General features: G+C 61.4%; 2 protein-coding genes across 5 annotated transcripts; one reads left to right on the top strand and one right to left on the bottom strand.

The window, feature by feature from the left end:
- The first annotated feature begins 471 nt into the window (after nt 1–471).
- Nucleotides 472–7,946, top strand: RHOBTB2 (Rho related BTB domain containing 2). The gene is made up of 10 exons (XM_084302257.1): nt 472–773; nt 3,408–3,609; nt 3,756–3,859; nt 3,960–4,145; nt 4,246–5,270; nt 6,058–6,176; nt 6,268–6,418; nt 6,511–6,599; nt 6,737–6,842; nt 6,928–7,946. The coding sequence occupies exons 2-10, from the start codon at nt 3,418–3,420 to the stop codon at nt 7,164–7,166; spliced, it is 2,211 nt and encodes a 736-aa protein (XP_084158383.1). The 5' UTR covers nt 472–773; nt 3,408–3,417; the 3' UTR covers nt 7,167–7,946.
- Nucleotides 7,947–8,945: 999 nt separating this feature from the next.
- On the bottom strand, nt 8,946–16,313 carry LOC311219213 (tumor necrosis factor receptor superfamily member 10A-like). Of its 4 annotated transcripts, none has more exons than XM_084302258.1 (10): nt 16,014–16,313; nt 12,716–12,848; nt 12,431–12,559; nt 11,887–12,001; nt 11,710–11,801; nt 11,532–11,627; nt 11,393–11,433; nt 11,062–11,202; nt 10,612–10,693; nt 8,946–10,496 (listed from the first exon to the last, which is right to left on the bottom strand). In XM_084302258.1, exons 1-10 carry the CDS (start codon nt 16,068–16,070, stop codon nt 10,204–10,206), a joined length of 1,179 nt encoding a protein of 392 aa, XP_084158384.1. In that variant the 5' UTR covers nt 16,071–16,313; the 3' UTR covers nt 8,946–10,203. The 4 variants fall into 4 exon arrangements, with proteins under 4 accessions (XP_084158384.1, XP_084158386.1, XP_084158385.1 ...); XM_084302260.1 differs by having other exon boundaries at nt 10,612–10,690; XM_084302259.1 differs by having other exon boundaries at nt 11,396–11,433.
- Between the last annotated feature and the right edge of the window lie 466 nt (nt 16,314–16,779).

Raw genomic sequence — 16,779 nt, 5'->3', positions numbered from 1 at the left:
CCATGGAGGGGGGCTTAGGGGCAGGATGGGACCCCATGGAAAGGGGTTTAGGGGCAGGATAGGGTCCACGGAGGTGTTTGGGGCAGGATGGGACCCCATGGGGGGGTTTGGGGCAGGATGGGGCCCCCTGGGGGGGGGGTGCTTAGGGGCAGGATGGGACCTCCTGAGGGGGTTTGGGGCAGGATGGGACCCCATGGGGGGGGGCTTAGGGACAGGATGGGACCCCATGGGGGGGATTTAGGGTCAGCACAGACCCCCCCGCAGGCACACGACGCCTGCCAGCTGAGACCCCTACGCACCCTTTCCCGGGGGGGGGCGCTCAGCCGCAGCCTGGAACCCCACTCGGAGCCCCCCCCACTCCATTTCACTCCCCCCCCCGGGCTCCCTCTCAGCCAATGGGAGGCTGCGAGGGGGGGGGGGCAGGGGGCGTGGCTTCGGGGGGGCGGCTTGTTTTTGTGAATGAACGGCGGCGCGGCCCCGAGCGCAGCGCGCAGCGCCCGGCGCAGCGCAGCGCAGGCGATTTTGCGCGCAGGGCCGGTGCGCGGGGGGGTTGCGCGCAGGGGGTTGCGCGCAGGAAGGGGCTGCTCGGAGCTTTTCGTGCGCGGGGCCGCGGATGCGGAGAGCCGGGCGGCCGCCGCGCCGCCATGGGCCCTAAAGCGCGCAGCGCAGCGCGGGGGCGCGCGCAAGCCCAGCGCGCAATTTGCGCCCTGACCATGTCCGGAGGGGCGAGCCCGGCCCCGGCCCCTGGGAGCCGCCGCTTCGTCTGTGTTGGTGTAAGTACCCAGCCCCCCCCCCCCGCCATCCCTCCTCGGACAGTAGGGGGGGGGTACGACCCCTTTGCCATGCCCCCCGCGCCCCCTCCCGGCTGCTCCCAGCGCCCCCCGCCCCTTTACGCCGCCCCCAAACCACCCCCGGTGCCCCCCGACCCCTTTGCTCCCCAGCCTCGCTGCTCCCCGTCCCCTTTTGCAACACCCCCCACCCCCATCCTGCAGCTCCGAGCCCCCCCCCGACCCCTTTTGCCATGCCCCCCAGCCCCTTCCTGGGTGCTCCGAGTGCCCCCAGCCCTTTTACAACACCCCAAAACCGCCCCCGGTGCCCCCGCTCCCGGCCGTGGCCTGTGCAGCCCCCTGGGCCCTGCTCGCCCCCCATCCCCGGGGGGGTCCCGGGGTATTTTCGTGCACTGCCACCGTTCCGGGGCGCGTCCCCCCCCTAGTTCCAGGGGCTCTCCTCCCCTGGCGAGGCCGGGATGGAGGATTTTTAGCCTGGGAGTTGCTAAGCGACGGCTCCCGGGGTGATGGTGCAGTTGCCGTGGCAACCGCGGGCTGCAAAAAGCAATTTTGGGTTCCCCTCCGGGAGGGGTGGGGGGATGCGTTTTGGGGTGGGGGGCCCGGCCGGAGCATCCCTGCCCTCTAGGGAAGGGTTTTTGCAAGGGGCAGCCCCGATGTGTCGGCATCCAGCCTCCCTTTTTGCTCTCTGGAGAGGCCGAGCAGGGTTTTTTTGGGGGGGCACCGAGGTGGTGGCATCCTGCTGCTGACATTGGCCCTGCAGAGAGGCTCAGCACCCCCCTGGGGTGATGTCCCAGGGGTGGGGGGCTGTGTGCCACCCCCGCGAGTTCCCCAGCGTGCTTCTGCTTTATTCGGAGCCCCCATCTCGTGCCCGCTGCCTTCCCCCTCTCCCTCCCTCCTTTCTCCTCACTGCAGGCACTGATCCGGGCAGGATTTAGCCCTGAATTCCCTCGGGGGCTTTCCGAGCAGGGTCCCGAATCCCCCAGGGTTGAGCCCACCGCAGGGGGCAGGTATCCAAAAAAGCTGGAGCTCCGAGGCCGCAGTTGTCATCCCCACGTGCCTTCTCCCCTCCCCGCACTGCTTGAATGAGCTGGGCTGAATTAGGAGCCCTAAAAATAAGCACCGCAAAGCTCCCCGAGCACCAACAACCCCCCAGGGACCTCCTGAACCGACAGAGGAGCCAAAAACGATGCTCGGGAGGAGCTGGGGACCTGGGATCGGTGGTGCAGGAGATGGGAACGCATCTCCTGGGGCTTTTGGGGCAGCAGGCGAGCTGCCCTTGCACCTTTTTGCCGTGCCGTGCAGACCCCAAGCATCTCAACACCCTTCCCCAGAGCGCGGAAAGGATGTGGCTTGCGGCCGAGGAGCGTTTGGAGAAGTTTTTGCTTTGGGGCTAAGCACTGGCACCCAAAGCAAGGTGGCTCGGTGCCCCCGTGCCATCGCCACCGCTCGCCCGCGGGGCTCGGGGACCCGATCCTGCGCCGTGCCGCGTCCCGGGGGGCTCGTGCATCCAGGTGTGCTCCCGAGCTTGCGCACGGGAGGGAGGTGCTAACATTGGAAAGTCCTTGCCACGCTGCTCCCCCCCGGGGAGCTGCGTCCGTGGTCCCCGCGCGCGGGGCTGGGTTGCCATCGTTACCGGGTATTTTCGCTCGCTCAGCCTGTGCGCCCGTGGTTTATTATAGCAGCTCGGGAGGCCCGTGCCAGGAGGGGGTGATAAGGGGGGAGAGAGCTGCTGCTTTGCAAAGTTCAGAGCAATTGGGTGTTGGTTTGTAATTTTTTCTCCCCATCCCTCGACCTCCCACCTGGAAATCTCCTCGATTCCAAGCTTTAATGCTGCAATGAGTTAATTTTGGTTGCTTTAGACCCTGGCCTGCCCTGGGGCTTGGAGCAGGCAAAGGGTGCTGCTCCTGGATGTGCGTGCCCACAGGAGAAGGGCGCTTTGAATCACCTTTGCAGCACCCAGAGCTCCAAGCTCCCTCCGGGGAGGTTTCGGGTTGCACCTGGTCCTGGGAGGGCAGCGATGCTGGGAGCCTGCCCGGCTCCTGCAGACGTCAGGAGCCTCTTGTGCTGTGCTGCTCAGGACCAAAGAGCTCCCCTGGGAGCAGGGAGGAAAAAAAAAAAAAAAAAAAAGGGAGGGGGGCAGGATGGTGCTGGGGGCAGAGCCCGGTGCTGGGAGGCAGCGGGAGAGGCTGGCGGTGCTGCTGTGCGTGCTCCCATCTGGAAGCTTCGCTTGCGAACGCCGGAGAGGGAGAAAAGGGAAGAAGGGAGAGGAGGAAACAAAAAAAAAAAAAAAAAAAAAAAAGCCTCATCTCACATGAACAAGCATGAGCCAGGGCCGGAGAGACGGAGAGGAGGGAGGGGGGGGGGGGCCGAACGCAACGCAACGCAGGGCATGTGTCTGACGCGCGGCAGAGCAACGCACGCTGCCACGGGAACATTAAATTTTAAAGGGGAAGGGCAGGAGCGTGTGCAGGGAGGGGAGGGCAGCTGCCTGCTGGTGCTCGCCGCAGCTCCACTCGCTCACCAAGCTCCTCGGGGCTGGTGGCTGTGAGCATCGTTGGTGTTTCACCCCCTTCGTTATCCCGGCTGCGTTAGCTGAGCCCGTTTTTCCCCCCTCCCCAGGTCCCAATTAATGGATTCTGACATGGATTATGAGAGGCCAAACGTAGAAACTATCAAGTGCGTCGTGGTCGGGGACAACGCGGTGGGCAAGACCCGGCTCATCTGTGCCCGCGCCTGCAACGCCACGCTCACCCAGTACCAGCTCCTCGCCACCCACGTGCCCACGGTGTGGGCCATCGACCAGTACCGCGTGTGCCAGGAGGTGAGGGCTGCCCCAGAGCGTGGAGACCCCCTTGGGAAGGGTTTTTTTGTTTGTTTTTGTTTTCTTTTGGTGGGATTTTGGTGGGCGTCCTCTCGGCAGAGCGCTTTGGCCTCGCCGCGGGGCTCACGGGGTTTTTCTTCCCGCAGGTGCTGGAGCGCTCGCGGGATGTGGTAGATGATGTTAGCGTGTCCTTGCGGCTCTGGGACACCTTCGGTGACCACCACAAGGACAGGCGCTTCGCCTATGGCAGGTAGGGCACGGGCAGAGCCGTGGCGAGGAGGGAGAAAGGCGCCGGGGTTGGCTCCGCCGTGACCTTCTCCTCCTCTTCCTCCTCCTCCTCTTCCTCGCAGGTCCGACGTGGTGGTTTTGTGCTTCTCCATCGCCAACCCCAACTCCCTGCACCACGTGAAGACCATGTGGTACCCGGAGATCAAGCACTTCTGCCCCCGCGCCCCCGTCATCCTGGTGGGCTGCCAGCTCGACCTGCGCTACGCCGACCTGGAGGCCGTCAACCGGGCACGGCGCCCCTTGGCCAGGTGGGACCACCACCCCCGACGGTGCCCTTGTCCCCCCCCCCAAGCCCCTTTCTCCGTGACCACGCAACTGGAGAGATCTCTTGGTTCTCTCTTTCTCCAGGCCCATTAAACCCAACGAGATCCTTCCCCCGGAGAAGGGGAGGGAGGTGGCCAAGGAGCTGGGGATCCCCTACTACGAGACGAGCGTGGTGGCCCAGTTTGGCATCAAGGACGTCTTCGACAACGCCATCCGCGCCGCCCTCATCTCCCGCCGCCACCTGCAGTTCTGGAAGTCCCACCTCCGCAACGTCCAGCGCCCACTGCTCCAAGCCCCCTTCTTGCCCCCCAAACCCCCTCCGCCCATCATCGTGGTGCCGGACCCCCCGTCCAACAACGAGGAGCGCCCGGCTCACCTCCTGGAGGACCCCCTGTGCGCGGACGTCATCCTGGTGCTGCAAGAGAAGATCAAAATCTACGCACACAAGATCTACCTCTCCACCTCCTCCTCCAAGTTCTACGACCTGTTCCTCATGGACCTGAGCGAGGAGGACCAGCAGAGCGCCGCGGGGCACGGCTTCGGGGTGGCCGTCACCGCGGCGGCCGAGCGGATGCTGCACCAAGAGGAGAGGCACCACGGGCGAGATTTCCTCCTCCGGGCCGCCAGCTTCGATATCTGCGAGAGCGCCGAGGAGGCCGGCTCCAGCCAGCGCAAACCGTGCCTTAGAGCCTCCACCAGTGACGGGATCCTGCGGGGGAAACGCTACGAGACCGGGGAGCGCGGGTTGAAGCGGGGCCGGGACCTCTCCTCGTGGAGCCGGGCCTTCATCAGCATCCAGGAGGAGATGGCGGAGGATCCGCTGACCTACAAGTCCAAGCTGATGGTGGTGGTGAAGATGGACGCTTCCATCCAGCCGGGGCCTTTCCGGGCCGTGCTGAAGTACCTGTACACCGGGGAGCTGGACGAGAAGGAGCGCGACCTGATGCACATCGCGCACATCGCCGAGCTCCTCGAGGTGTTTGACCTCCGCATGATGGTGGCCAACATCCTCAACAACGAGGCGTTCATGAACCAGGAGATCACCAAAGCCTTCCACGTCCGGAGGACCAACCGGGTGAAGGAATGCCTGGCCAAGGGGACTTTTTCGGGTACGCCTCCGTCCGCACCCCGTCGCCCTCGCGGGGGGCTCTGCCCCGTGCCCGTGCTGTGGAGCACCCGGCGCTCGCCTTCCCCGGGGTTTTGGGATACGTTCAACTACGGGCTTGGTGTTTTGGGGATTTCCTCTCCTCCTTGGCCCAGATTTTTTGGTAGGGTCACTGGATTCTTGTAGGGTTTCCCCAGCCACAGCTTTCCACCCAGCTTGGTGGCACCGTGCTGTGCTGTGATGCTGCAGGGTGGTGTTGGTGGCTTCCAGGTGACATCCCGGGGGTGCAAACAACATCCCGGGGGTGCAAACATCCCAGCCTCTCTCCAGATAGGTTGGGTTCATGCAGAGGGACCTTGCTGAGGTCAAGGCATCACGGCGAGGGGCTGTGTTTCCCCGGGGAGAAACCCTTGTCCAGGAGAGATTAGAGGAGGGGACGGCCGTCTCCATCGTCCTTTCTGATATTCCCAAGAGCTCAATTTGCAGAAATTGAGCAAAGCATTCAACGCCAGGATTTTTGCCCTTTGCTTTTAAACGTGTCACGGGAAAACCCCTGGGCCAGAGCCGTGCACGGTGCCCTGGCTGCCGGAGCCCTTCCTGAGTTCCCCCGAGCTGGCGGAGGATGCTGAAAAACAAACAAGCCCGGTCTGGCACGTCCTGTCCCTTGCCCTCAAGATTAATTTTGTTATTTTTTCCTCCCGTTCCCTCTGGGGAGAGGTGTTTTTGCTGTGTGGAGATGACCAAGCCGGGGTTGGTGACCGGGTTTTTTTTCTTCCTTCTCCTTGCTCCAGATGTCACCTTCGTGCTGGATGACGGTGCTATCAGTGCCCACAAGCCCCTGCTCATCTCCAGCTGCGACTGGATGGCCGCGATGTTCGGCGGCCCCTTCGTGGAGAGCTCCACCAACGAGGTGAGGAAGACCCCGAGGATTTCCTCTTGTGGGAAGGCTTGGGGACGGCTGGGGACGGCCGTGGGGTGACGTTTGGGTGGGCACCTCGCAGGTGGCGCTTCCTTACACCAGCAAGAGCTGCATGCGGGCCGTGCTGGAGTACCTCTACACCGGGCAATTCAGCTCCAGCCCCGACCTCGACGACATGAAGCTCATCATCCTGGCCAACCGCCTCTGCCTGCCCCACCTGGTGGCTCTCACCGGTGAGTCGCTGTCCCCCCCCCCAAAAAAAAAAGCTGGGGGACATCCCGGGTGCTTTAGGGCCGTGCCCTGAGCCCCGCCATGCGTCCCACAGAGCAGTACACCGTCACCGGCCTGATGGAGGCGGCGCAGATGATGGTGGACATCGATGGGGACGTGCTGGTGTTCCTGGAGCTGGCACAGGTAGGGTGGCACGGACGGGACCTGGTGGTGGAAGAGGTGGCCCTGTTGTGGCGGAGAGGGGATGATCCCTGAATGCCAAGGTTTGGGGGGAAACGGGGTAAATCCGTGCGTTTTGGTGACGCCTGCTCCGTCTCCAGTTCCACTGCGCCTACCAGCTCGCCGACTGGTGCCTGCACCACATCTGCACCAACTACAACAACGTCTGCCGCAAATTCCCCCGCGACATGAAGGCCATGTCAGGAGGTGAGCATTGGGGGGGTCCTTGGGGTCCCCATCCCGTCCCTGTCCCCCCCCCAATGGCACGGGGCTGACCCCCGTGTCCCCGCAGAGAACCAGGAGTACTTCGAGAAGCACCGCTGGCCGCCGGTGTGGTACCTGAAGGAGGAGGATCACTACCAGCGGGCGAGGAAGGAGCGGGAGAAGGAAGACTACCTCCACCTCAAACGGCAGCCCAAGAGGCGGTGGCTCTTCTGGAACGCCTCCTCCTCCCCTTCCTCCTCTCCTTCGTCGTCGGCAGCCACAGCCTCCTCTTCCTCCTCCTCCTCCTCCTCCTCGGCTGTGGTTTGAGAGCCCGTCCTTGCCCTGGCTCCAGGAGACGGATGGGGAAGAGGAGAAGGAGGAGGAGGAGGAGGAGGAGGCCGAAGGGTGGGATGAGCTGCCCCAGCGCCAGGCGGGTGCCCCCAGCTGGCACCCCGGGGAGACGGAGCAGGGCGCCCCCCACGCCGCAGCGCCAGCGCCGCAGGACTGGCCCGGAGCAGCAGGAGAAACCCACGTTTACAGGAGCACAAGGGTTGTCTTGGGTTTTCCTTTTTTCTTTTTTTTTTTTTTCCTTTCTTTCGAACATCGACCGCATGAGGAAGAAGAAGAAACCCGTCCCCGTTCCACTTTTAGTTTTGAAGCAGAAGCTGCGGGCTCGGGGTGGTTTTGGGGGACGCCGCCTCGACGCCCCTTGGACTTGCAGCGGGGCGAGGTGGGATCCCGGCCCCAAACCCCTCTGGGCTGCAGCAGGGCTGATCCCACAGGATCCTCAAACCCCTCTGGGCTGCACCAGGGCTGATCCCACAAGGTGTCCCCCTCCGTTCCCCTGCGGGGGCTGTCCCCGTGCGGGGAGCTTTGGGGAAAAGGAGCCCTCTCCTCCCCGCACCTCCCCACGGGGGCTTGGCCCGCAGCAGCGCAGAGAGCAGACTTCTATTTTATTTTTTAAAGAAAATCTAAAGCAAAAAAATACCACGAAAAAAAAAAAAACAACACACACACCAAAACTCACCCCCAGAAACCACCCCCGGGCCCTACGGCTTGGGCTCGGAGCCTGGGCGGCTCCATTGTAATAAATGGTATTTTAAAAGCCCGGCGTGGTCCCTGTGTGTTTGGGAGGAAGCAGCTGGCGGAGGAGCATCGCAGGATCCAGCATCAAAAAAAACCAAACCAACCCCAAACACCCCAAAAGCAGGAGGAGCAGGGGCTTCGCATGGGACTGACCTCGCCTGCTCCACCCGTGTCGCTTGTAGGTGCCCAAAATCGCACGGCGGGTGCCTGGTGGCACCCTTGGGTGGACCCAAACCTCTGCTCCCGTCCCCATCCCAGCAGGGGACAGCAGGGAGGACGCAGTGACACCCCTGGGTGCTGCTCTCGTCCCCGCTGCCCTTTTTGGAGCTGCTCCTTTTGGATGCTCGTCCCCAGCCCCGGGTGTAGGAGCACGGGAGCGGATGCAGCGGGCGCACGCTCCGTGCTATTGCGCTTTGCAGCAGGTAGGATGAGTTTTGTTCCCTTTTTACAGCGGGTGCTCGCCTGTCCAGCACCAATCCTGCACCTGGGGTCCTGCGGGAGGTGCCCAGCCTGGAGCTGCCTTGCTGGGACCCCCGGAGCAAAGCGCCCCGCTGCCGTCCCCATCCCCATCCCGGCAGCTCCTGCTTGCAGCCGCTTGCCTCGAGAAGCCACCTGCACGCGGATAAAGCCTCCGGGGGGAAGGTGGAGGCTGGCGGGCAGCTCTGGGTTGATTTTTGGGGTGAGCAGAGCCCCTGCCTCACCCAGCACCTCCTCGCCCAGCACCGCATGGATGTGCACCGCAGCTACGGCAGCGCGCCGCCCCTGCCTGCGCCGGGGACCCAAATTTCAGCCTCCTGCTCCTGCCGGCGGCCAGGGTGGAAATTCAGAGCCTGGGTTTGCTGCTGAGGACTTCCAGCGGCACCAGCATCGCTGCTGGGGACACGGGGACTGTGCCCAGTGTGGCAGAGCCCCGAGATGTCCTGGCCCCACGCACGGCATCTCTGCTCCTTCGGTGCCCGCTGAAACCCCGAACAGAGCAGCAGCAGCACTGCAGCAAAAAGAAATGAGGAAACAGGAGGATTTTTTAAAAAAAAAAACAGTTTATTCCTACTTCATAAAATATACCTGTACAAAACTGGACGCGATGAGCTGGCTGGGCCAGAGTTCTGTACAAAAACACCCAATCATGCATAGTTAAAAAAAAAAATCAATACTATTTTTATATTAGCTTTTAAGTTAATATATGAACACGTTTACAATTACTAATAAATACATAAATACAAATGTTCTGCTTGTGTTTTTGAGGTGAGATTTCTTTTGTTTTTAAAAAAGTTGTGGGCAAATTTTGGGGAAGGGGGGAGGACGGAGTCGGGGGGTGCAGAGGAGCTGGCGCTGCCCCTGCGCTCGGGCAGATCCCCAGGGGCTGGGCTGCTGCACGTTTAAGCCAGCTCAAACCCTGCAGGTTTCCAGCCACGTTGTCCCTGAGCTGTGTGTTTGTCCCTGGGAAGGGATCCAGCCAGCTGGAGGAGGGGTGGAGGATGCTCGGTGTGATCACCTCTCGAGGTGGATGGGGCCAGCAAGCCCCCAGAGCCAGGGGAAGGGGATCCAAGCCCCCCAACCACGGTCACGGAGCACAGAGGAGGTTTCTCAGGATGATAATTTGCTGTTTTCCATCCTGCTCCTTCCATCAACCCTTTTTTTTTTTTTTTTTTTTCCTTGGTGATCACAGAGCCAGCCCTCCCCTCGAGTCCAGTGTGCGGTTTACTAACAACAAGCAGAACTGCTACAGCCTAAAAAATTAAGCACAGTAAAAAAAAAAAAGCTTTTATGGAATAACCCAAGAACTCAACTCAAGCCCACCGAGCAGACAGTGTTAGGCAGGCTGGCCACCTCTGAGGTGTTCTGCCAGCAGAAGTCATTACAGATGCCAGGAATCCCACCAAAATGAGGAAAAAAAAAGCCCAGGAAAGGATGATCCAGTTAAAATCCAAGGGATGCCTGCACTGTGCAAAGATGCTGCTTGGCACCAAGCCTCACGAGGTCCGTAGAAAACCAGTGCTTCCCCGTGAGACAATCCTGAAGGCAGCTGGCAGTAGTTTTTGGCTCATTTGTGTCGAGTGAGTGTGAATTGAAGGCACCAGCTTGGGTTTCATGAGGAAGGCACCAAGGTCTGACAGAGGAAGCCACGAAGAGGATCCCAAGAGGATTCCCAAGAGGATCAGCTCCTGCAGGCTCAGCTGTACAGGGGGCTTCAGGAGCTGTGAGCCCCGATAAAAAGGTAATAATAATAAAAAAAAAAGGAACTGTTCTTCGAGGTATTTGTGTCTCAAGGTGCTGCTCAGCTCACTTGGTACTGGAAGGAGCCCTGCTGCACCAGCTTGCAGGAGATGTCCTCTGCTATTCCCCCCAGGTCGATGCGGTGCAGGGCCTCCAGCAGCGTGTTGACGGAGGCGCTCATCCCTTGCCTGTTCTGCCAGGTGTTGAGCATCTGGAAGAAGGGCTCCTGCGAGTATTTGTCGTTCATCTCCGCCAGAGCCAGGTCGTTTTCCAGCAGGTCGAGGGCTCGGCCGTACCTCTTCCAGTCCTTGAAGGGCACGTCGCGGGCGAAGACGTGGAAAGAGCGGCGCAGGACTGGAACCAGACAGGCAAAAAGCTCAGGGGATGTGGAAGAGCACAGATATGGGGGCGGCAGGGATCATCCCAGAGAGCCCACAGGCTCGGCACACCCCCAGGCCCCAGCACTTACGGATAACGGGGTCTTCTCCTGGCACTGGAACCAGAATCTTTTGGGGTTTCACAGTGGGATCCGAGGTCCTTGCTACCACCTCCTGAAAAGAGAAATCCTACAGCACCCAGCAAACGTCCCCAGGTCCTGGTAACAGGGGGTTTGGGGACCCTCTCCCTTTTTTGGGAGGGGGTTTTGGGGCAAGAGATGGCCACCCACCCTCAGGACACCCATCACTTCACAGCATTGCCCAAAGCAGGGGAGAGCGAGCTCACGGGTCCAGGGCAGGAAAAGGAAAGTTTTGCTCAGAGTTGGGTGTTAAAACAGGAGATTTTGGGGGCCCGGAATGAGGATAAGACGGACGCCTTGAACAGAAACCTTCCTGCCCTGGAAGCCTTGGAGCTGACGAGCATGGTCGAGGTAAAGGAAAGGCTCAGAGCTCGGCCAAGCAGGGGGGGCACGGTGCCCTACCTCCAGCCCTGGGGCGTCGGGAGCCCCCACGGCAGGGAGCAGCCCCCGCTCCTGGTCCTGGGAGAGGTGCTCATTGCGGATGTTGTCCGCGTCCCCAGCCCTCCCCGCAAGCATCCGGGTCAGCTGCAGCACCAGGTAGTGCTGGGGGGGAGAGAAACACAAAGCTGCCAAGCTGGAGACTCCCAGCCGGGGTGGTGAAACCAGCCCCCGAGGGGGGGAGCCGCGGGAGACCCCCGCTTTGCTCGGCCACAGCCCCCTGCACGCTCCCCCAGCCTTCCCGGGGGGGCTGCAAGCGAAGCAGGGACCGAGCAGAGCCCCCAGCACGACTCACCACCACTTGGCCTGACTTTCTGCCCAGGTCTCTGCTGTCCCCTGGAAGGAAAAACAGAGCTGTCAGCCCCAAAGCACATCCCTCTTCCCACCCAGAGCCCCCATCTGGGGGCAGCACCCCGGGTCCCGCCCCCCCTCACCTGCAGCGGGGTGCCTGCAGCAGCACATCCACAGCAAGAGCAGCAGCAGGCCCACAACCAGTGCCACGACGACGAGGATGACGATGATGGTGATCTCTGGGGACACAGGGCACGTTGAGGCAGCAGCTCCCACACCTCCAGCCCTCCCCCCCCATCCCTCCAGCCACCCCAAACTTACTGGAGGAGCCGGAGATGGAGCCCGTGGGGGGGCCGCACTGGAGGTCGCTGTGCGGCGTGCACGGAGCTATCTCCACTTGCCCACTGGGGCACCTGGAAAAGGGGAGAGGGAGCAGGCTCAGAGGCTGGGGCTCCCCGCAGCACCCCGAGACCCCCTCCCCAAGGCCCCCCAGCTCACCGGGAGCGGCACTTCTGGCACATCTCGCAGGGGTGGTCCGGGGAGCAGAAGGTGCCGTTCCTGCAGGCGCACTGCGTGTTCCTGGTGGCACTGCAGGGACTCAGCTCCACCTGGTCTGGGGGTGAGAATCCAACGGGCTCTACCCTGCTGCTGGGGCTCTCTGCCCCGCTCCCTAACCCAGCAAAGCACGCACAGACCCGGGGAAGACCAGGGTGGAAGACCAGACACTGCTTTACCCATCCCCACCCCACACCGCGCCGTGCCCACGATCCAAAGCAGCGCTTTAAAAGCCCCGCCAGCAGCCTAGGGGTGCTGCCACGAGCCCAGATCCTCATGGTCCTCACATCCCAGCTTTACACCGAGGGGATGCTGCCCCGAACGGAGCCACGGGGCTGGCACGAGCCTCCACACCAGCTCGGGATGCAGCCTGCTCCTGCAGCACCCGCAGCGCGATGCCGCGGCTGCGCTCTACACGCGGAGAGCTCGGTGCTCAGCCAAAGCCATGCTCTCGACCTGCATCGCCCTCCTGCGCACCAACTCCTACCTTCCCTGCACGTCCAGCAGCGCAGGCACTTGTCGAAGCGATTGGGGTATTCGATGTACCCGTCTTCGTCACACGGCAAGCACATACTGGAGCCATTTTGTTCCTTACAGTGCTCCGCCACGTAGGTGCCTGCAAAAAAGGGGTGGACGGGGGGAGAGGAGGAGGAAGAAAGGGCTTATCAGTGGTTGTACAGCACGGGGAGGGGATGTCCTTGCAGCAAGAGCTGGTTCTGCTGCCAGAGTCATGTGTTGGGATGTTGTTTTGGGATGTTTGAGGCCATCTCACCTGCGGGACACATCCTGCAATACAAATCGCTGTCCTGGACCTGGTAGAAGTCTTCCCCTTTCCTGCTTAGGTCCAAGAGATCCACCCTGTCCCACCTAACCTCCACTGAGGCAGCCACTGACAAAACAGCCTTCTGTTAAAGGAAAAAAAAAATAATAAAAAAAAAGGTTAAAACCCACCCCAAGGCCATGGTACAAAGCAGGAGCAGGGCGCTGGGACGGCCCGGAGCTGCTGGACCCGGCGGCTGAGCCCCTTGGTGCAGGTACTTCAAGTGGGTATTTGCTTAGGATCACATCACGCCTCCTTTCCTTCCCCAATTTCTCAGCACGTGAGCCAACGGTAGGAGAGAAAACAGCAGGGTGCCAAACAGGGGGGAGGAAGAAGAAGAAGAGGGAGAGCAGAGGCGGGGAGGAAGGCACCCGTGCGCCCGGGTTGCGCGGTTCCAATGTCACCGCACCACGCGTTGGGTCGGGAAGCTGGCAGCCCCATCTCTGCCTGCTCACCACCACTTTTCCACTGGCTCAGCTCCTTCTGTGCCTACAGAGCCCCGTGGGATGATGCTCAGCAGGGCAGCACCCACCCCAGCAGGGCTTTGAGGTCCCCAGGGGGGTCGGTGCCCCTCGGCACCTTGCACCCTCATGGCACAGGGGCACGCACGGTGGCCCCAGAGGCCCCTTGCCCTTCCCCTGCTATCCTCAGAGCTGGAAACCTGCCTGTTAAGCACATATTTCTTCCAGGAGCCAGAAGCAGCCTTGAAAGGCTAAAACAATACGGCGATGAGTCACTGCTGCCGCCGAAAGAGCCGGTCCCCCCCCCTTTTCCCCTCCTCTTCCTCCTCGCATTCCTCGCGCTCTGCGCAAGGAAGGGCGTGAGCGTTGTGTGAGCACCCAGAGAGCCTGGCTGTGCTCAGCGTGGGGTGACACAGCTCAGCTAGGCTGAGAGGACAGGTCCCAATGTCACCTCCACGCCTGGCCCCACTGGAACCAAGCCCTGGTGCCCCCAAAGGTGCTGCTCCGAAGGCCGAGCGCCGCCCGGCTTCGGGGAACCGGCCCTCGAGCTTTTCAGCTTGCCGCCTCACCAGGCTGCTCCAGGAGGGTTTAAAAAAAAAAATATCAGAGGGGAGAAAAGAAAAAGGGCTGGGATCCCAGAGCGGGCACGCTGTGATCCCACTGGTAAAATGGAAAATCGGATAAATGCAAAATGCACCCAGGGATAAATGAAATGTCCCTACGGGGAGCACGAGCACAGGCTCCAGCACGCTTCGTGTGCAGGTCCCCATCTCCCGCTGCTGCCTGCTCGAGCTGGGAAGGTTTGGAAGTTTATGAAGTATTTTTCTATCCCGAAAAAGTTTGCTTCTGCCTTCCAGCCACGAGCTATTCACCCTCTGCAATCCGCGGGGCTTCACCCAGCCCAGCCTTGGAAGTTTTTAGGGACGGGGACTGCACAGCCCGGCCCGCTGCCTGTCCTCGTGGGGGAAAAAAAAACCTTTCCCCACTCAAACTCTGCCGGGCTGCAACGTAACGCTATCTGCCGTTAGGAAAGGCCCCGTAGCTGCAGGATTTCATCACTTTTCATGAACCAGAGCTTGCCCGCATGCACGATAAGGCTATCAGCCCCCAGCACCTTCCCCTAGAGCTGCCCTACTGCAGGGCCCTGGGTAGGTCTCTAAACTATCAGCCCCACAAAGCCCCTGGAGCCAGAGGTAACGGTGTTCAGGGGTTGTTCTCACCCCCAGTAAACATCCAAGGAAAGCAAAGTTGCCCCAGGGCAGAGGAATTGCCGGGCAGGAATCCTCATACCCACTAAAAGGGGAGGTCGGGAGCAAAGAGCTGGGAAGCCCCGGGTCCTTGAACCTTCCTTGGGTTCTGTTTTTCCCCCAAAAGTGATCCCAAGGAAGGAAAACGAACCATCACGGCACAAAACAGACCCCAAGACGAACTGCCGACCCTCAGCAGACCTCCAAAGAGCATTACAGCTGTGCCAGCCCTCGGGAAGGGAAAGGGAGCCCCTAAAGTCCCCGTGGTCGGGGGTTTTTCCCTCCGGGCTTTACGCAAGAGGAGTTTGAGCTCCTGGAAATCCTGAGCGCTTCTCCTCGTGCAGCGTGGCCCAGGTCCAGGCATGATGCAAGAGGCATTGGTGAGCAGAGGAAGGAACCACAGCCACCGGATCGGGTGATTATCACGTGAGGCTCCCATCCCCATCGGTCCCCCCTCCTCTTTTTGTTTTTTTTTTAACTTAGTTTTAGGTAAAAGAATAAAAAAATGTTGTTAAAACCTGTCCCTTAGGTGCCGGGTTCGGTAAGGCTCGACTTTCCCAGGCAAGTCTGAGCGCTGGGAGACGCAGAGGAAGATCACCTGCCCCACCTCATTCCCATAAATGATTTACAAAAAGGGATCGGAGGCCCCGGATGCCGTCACGGCAGCGCCGATGGCACGCCAACAGCCACCACGTGAGGCAAGCCCTTAGGAATTTCGGAGCTCGAAGCAACACCCCGGGTCACCCAGAAATATGACTGGGCCTTTCTGCCCTAAAGGAGGGCTCGGACCCGCTTTGTGTTGGCCCCGAGCGTCCCCGGGACCCCGATGCTACCCAAACGTCCCCGGTGATCGCCAGATCCCAAAGCCGATGGCACACAGGGCTTGGGAGTGACGCTCGTGGAAATCCCCTCCAGCGCCGGCAGCGCTCGCCATAGGGATCCCTGCCCCCCTAGGCCAAGCCCCCAGCCCCAAGTCGCCCCCCAGCCCGCAGCCCCCCAGCCCAGGCATGTCCCATCCCAGCTCCGTGCCCCGTAACCTCAGCCCCACGCGCCCCCGTTCCCCGCAAACCCCAAAAGCAGCAGTGGCCGGGTAACCCCCCTGTAACCCCATCTCCCCCCATAGCCCCCAGACCCGGTAACCCCCCCTAAACCCATCTCCCCCCATAGCCTCTGCCCCGGGCTGAACCCCTACCCCTAACCCCCCGACACCCCCGGGAACCCCCGATCCTAAAGGAACTCTTCCCCCATCACCCCCACCCCCAGGTGAGCCCCCAGCCCCTCCACCCGACACCCCCCATTCACACAACCCCCCCCCAGCCCCCAAACAAACAAACCAGCCCCCAGCAGCCCCCAAAACCACCCCAATCGCCTCCCATCTCCCCCCTCCCCCTATTTTCCCCTATACCCAAGCGCTATAGGATCGTGCCCCTCGACGGCACGGCAAGCCCGGGCATGCCACGGAGACAGATCCGAGGGTCTCGGGACCACCCCAAAAATCCCCTTAAATCCCCCCGATCCCCCCCCCCCCAGACCCCCACACACCGCCAGCAGCAGGGGGAGGCAGCCCCGGTGGGACGGGGGGCGCAGCGCCGGGCGCATCCTGCGCGGAGCGGAGCGGTTTGGGAACGATCGGCGGGCAGCTTCGCCAACCAGCCCTCCAAAAAAGAAAACCAACACGCATATATAAAAAAAAAAAAAATCCTCGAAGACGACTCCCGGGGCCCCGAAGGACCACCCTAAAAAAAAAAAAAATAATGAAAATAATTAAATCAGAGCATGTGTCCCGCAGAGGGACCCGAGCGCTTCTGGCGCTCCGCGGCTCCGCGCGGCTGCTTTGCTGCCCCCGCCCTCGGGGCCGGCCCCTTTTTTTTTTTTTTTTGCTATCCACCCCCTTCCCTCGGCTCCTATCGCTGCTCACCGGGGAGCTCAGCACCTCTGCCCTCGGGAGGAAGGTGTAAAGCACCCGGAGGTCTCCCCTCAGCCTCCTCCTCCTCTCTGGGATGAAGAAAGGCAGGGACCCCAGGCGCCCCCCGCTCGTGTCCCCCTCCTCCAGCCCCTTCTCCATCCTTTGGGCACCGGCAGTTTTATATCTCTGTTATACCACAGTGCCCAGCTGGGAGGAATGGTAAAAGCAGAATTTTGGCGAGGAGGAGGATGATGTGGGGACAGGAGCGACCTTGCAGCTGGGACTGCATCAAGCCAGGGGTGTTGTAAAAAAAAAAAAAGAGAGAAAAATAAAATGTAAAAAGAGATATAAATCACACCTGCTGCTGCTTGTGCTGTCTGCTCAGCAAGCAGCACATCTGTG

Source organism: Netta rufina, assembly GCF_964035555.1.
Source record: "Netta rufina genome assembly, chromosome: 27".
In the NCBI taxonomy this organism is placed as follows: Eukaryota; Metazoa; Chordata; class Aves; order Anseriformes; family Anatidae; genus Netta; species Netta rufina.
The sequence above is the reverse complement of the archived record's forward strand: the minus strand, read 5'-3'. Positions and strand labels throughout refer to the sequence as shown.

Bases quoted from the DNA above. Each gene is read 5' to 3' on its own strand.
- LOC311219213 (XM_084302258.1), bottom strand. From the start codon at position 16,070: ATGCGCCCGGCGCTGCGCCCCCCGTCCCACCGGGGCTGCCTCCCCCTG. The intron at 12,560-12,715 runs GTGAGATGGCCT...CCTTTTTTGCAG, and splicing joins TTGCAGGATGTGTCCCGCAG to GCACCTACGTGGCGGAGCAC. The intron at 10,497-10,611 runs GTAAGTGCTGGG...GTCTGGTTCCAG, and splicing joins AGGAGAAGACCCCGTTATCC to TCCTGCGCCGCTCTTTCCAC.
- RHOBTB2 (XM_084302257.1), top strand. From the start codon at position 3,418: ATGGATTCTGACATGGATTATGAGAGGCCAAACGTAGAAACTATCAAG. The intron at 3,610-3,755 runs GTGAGGGCTGCC...TTCTTCCCGCAG, and splicing joins AGTACCGCGTGTGCCAGGAG to GTGCTGGAGCGCTCGCGGGA. The intron at 3,860-3,959 runs GTAGGGCACGGG...TCTTCCTCGCAG, and splicing joins AGGCGCTTCGCCTATGGCAG to GTCCGACGTGGTGGTTTTGT.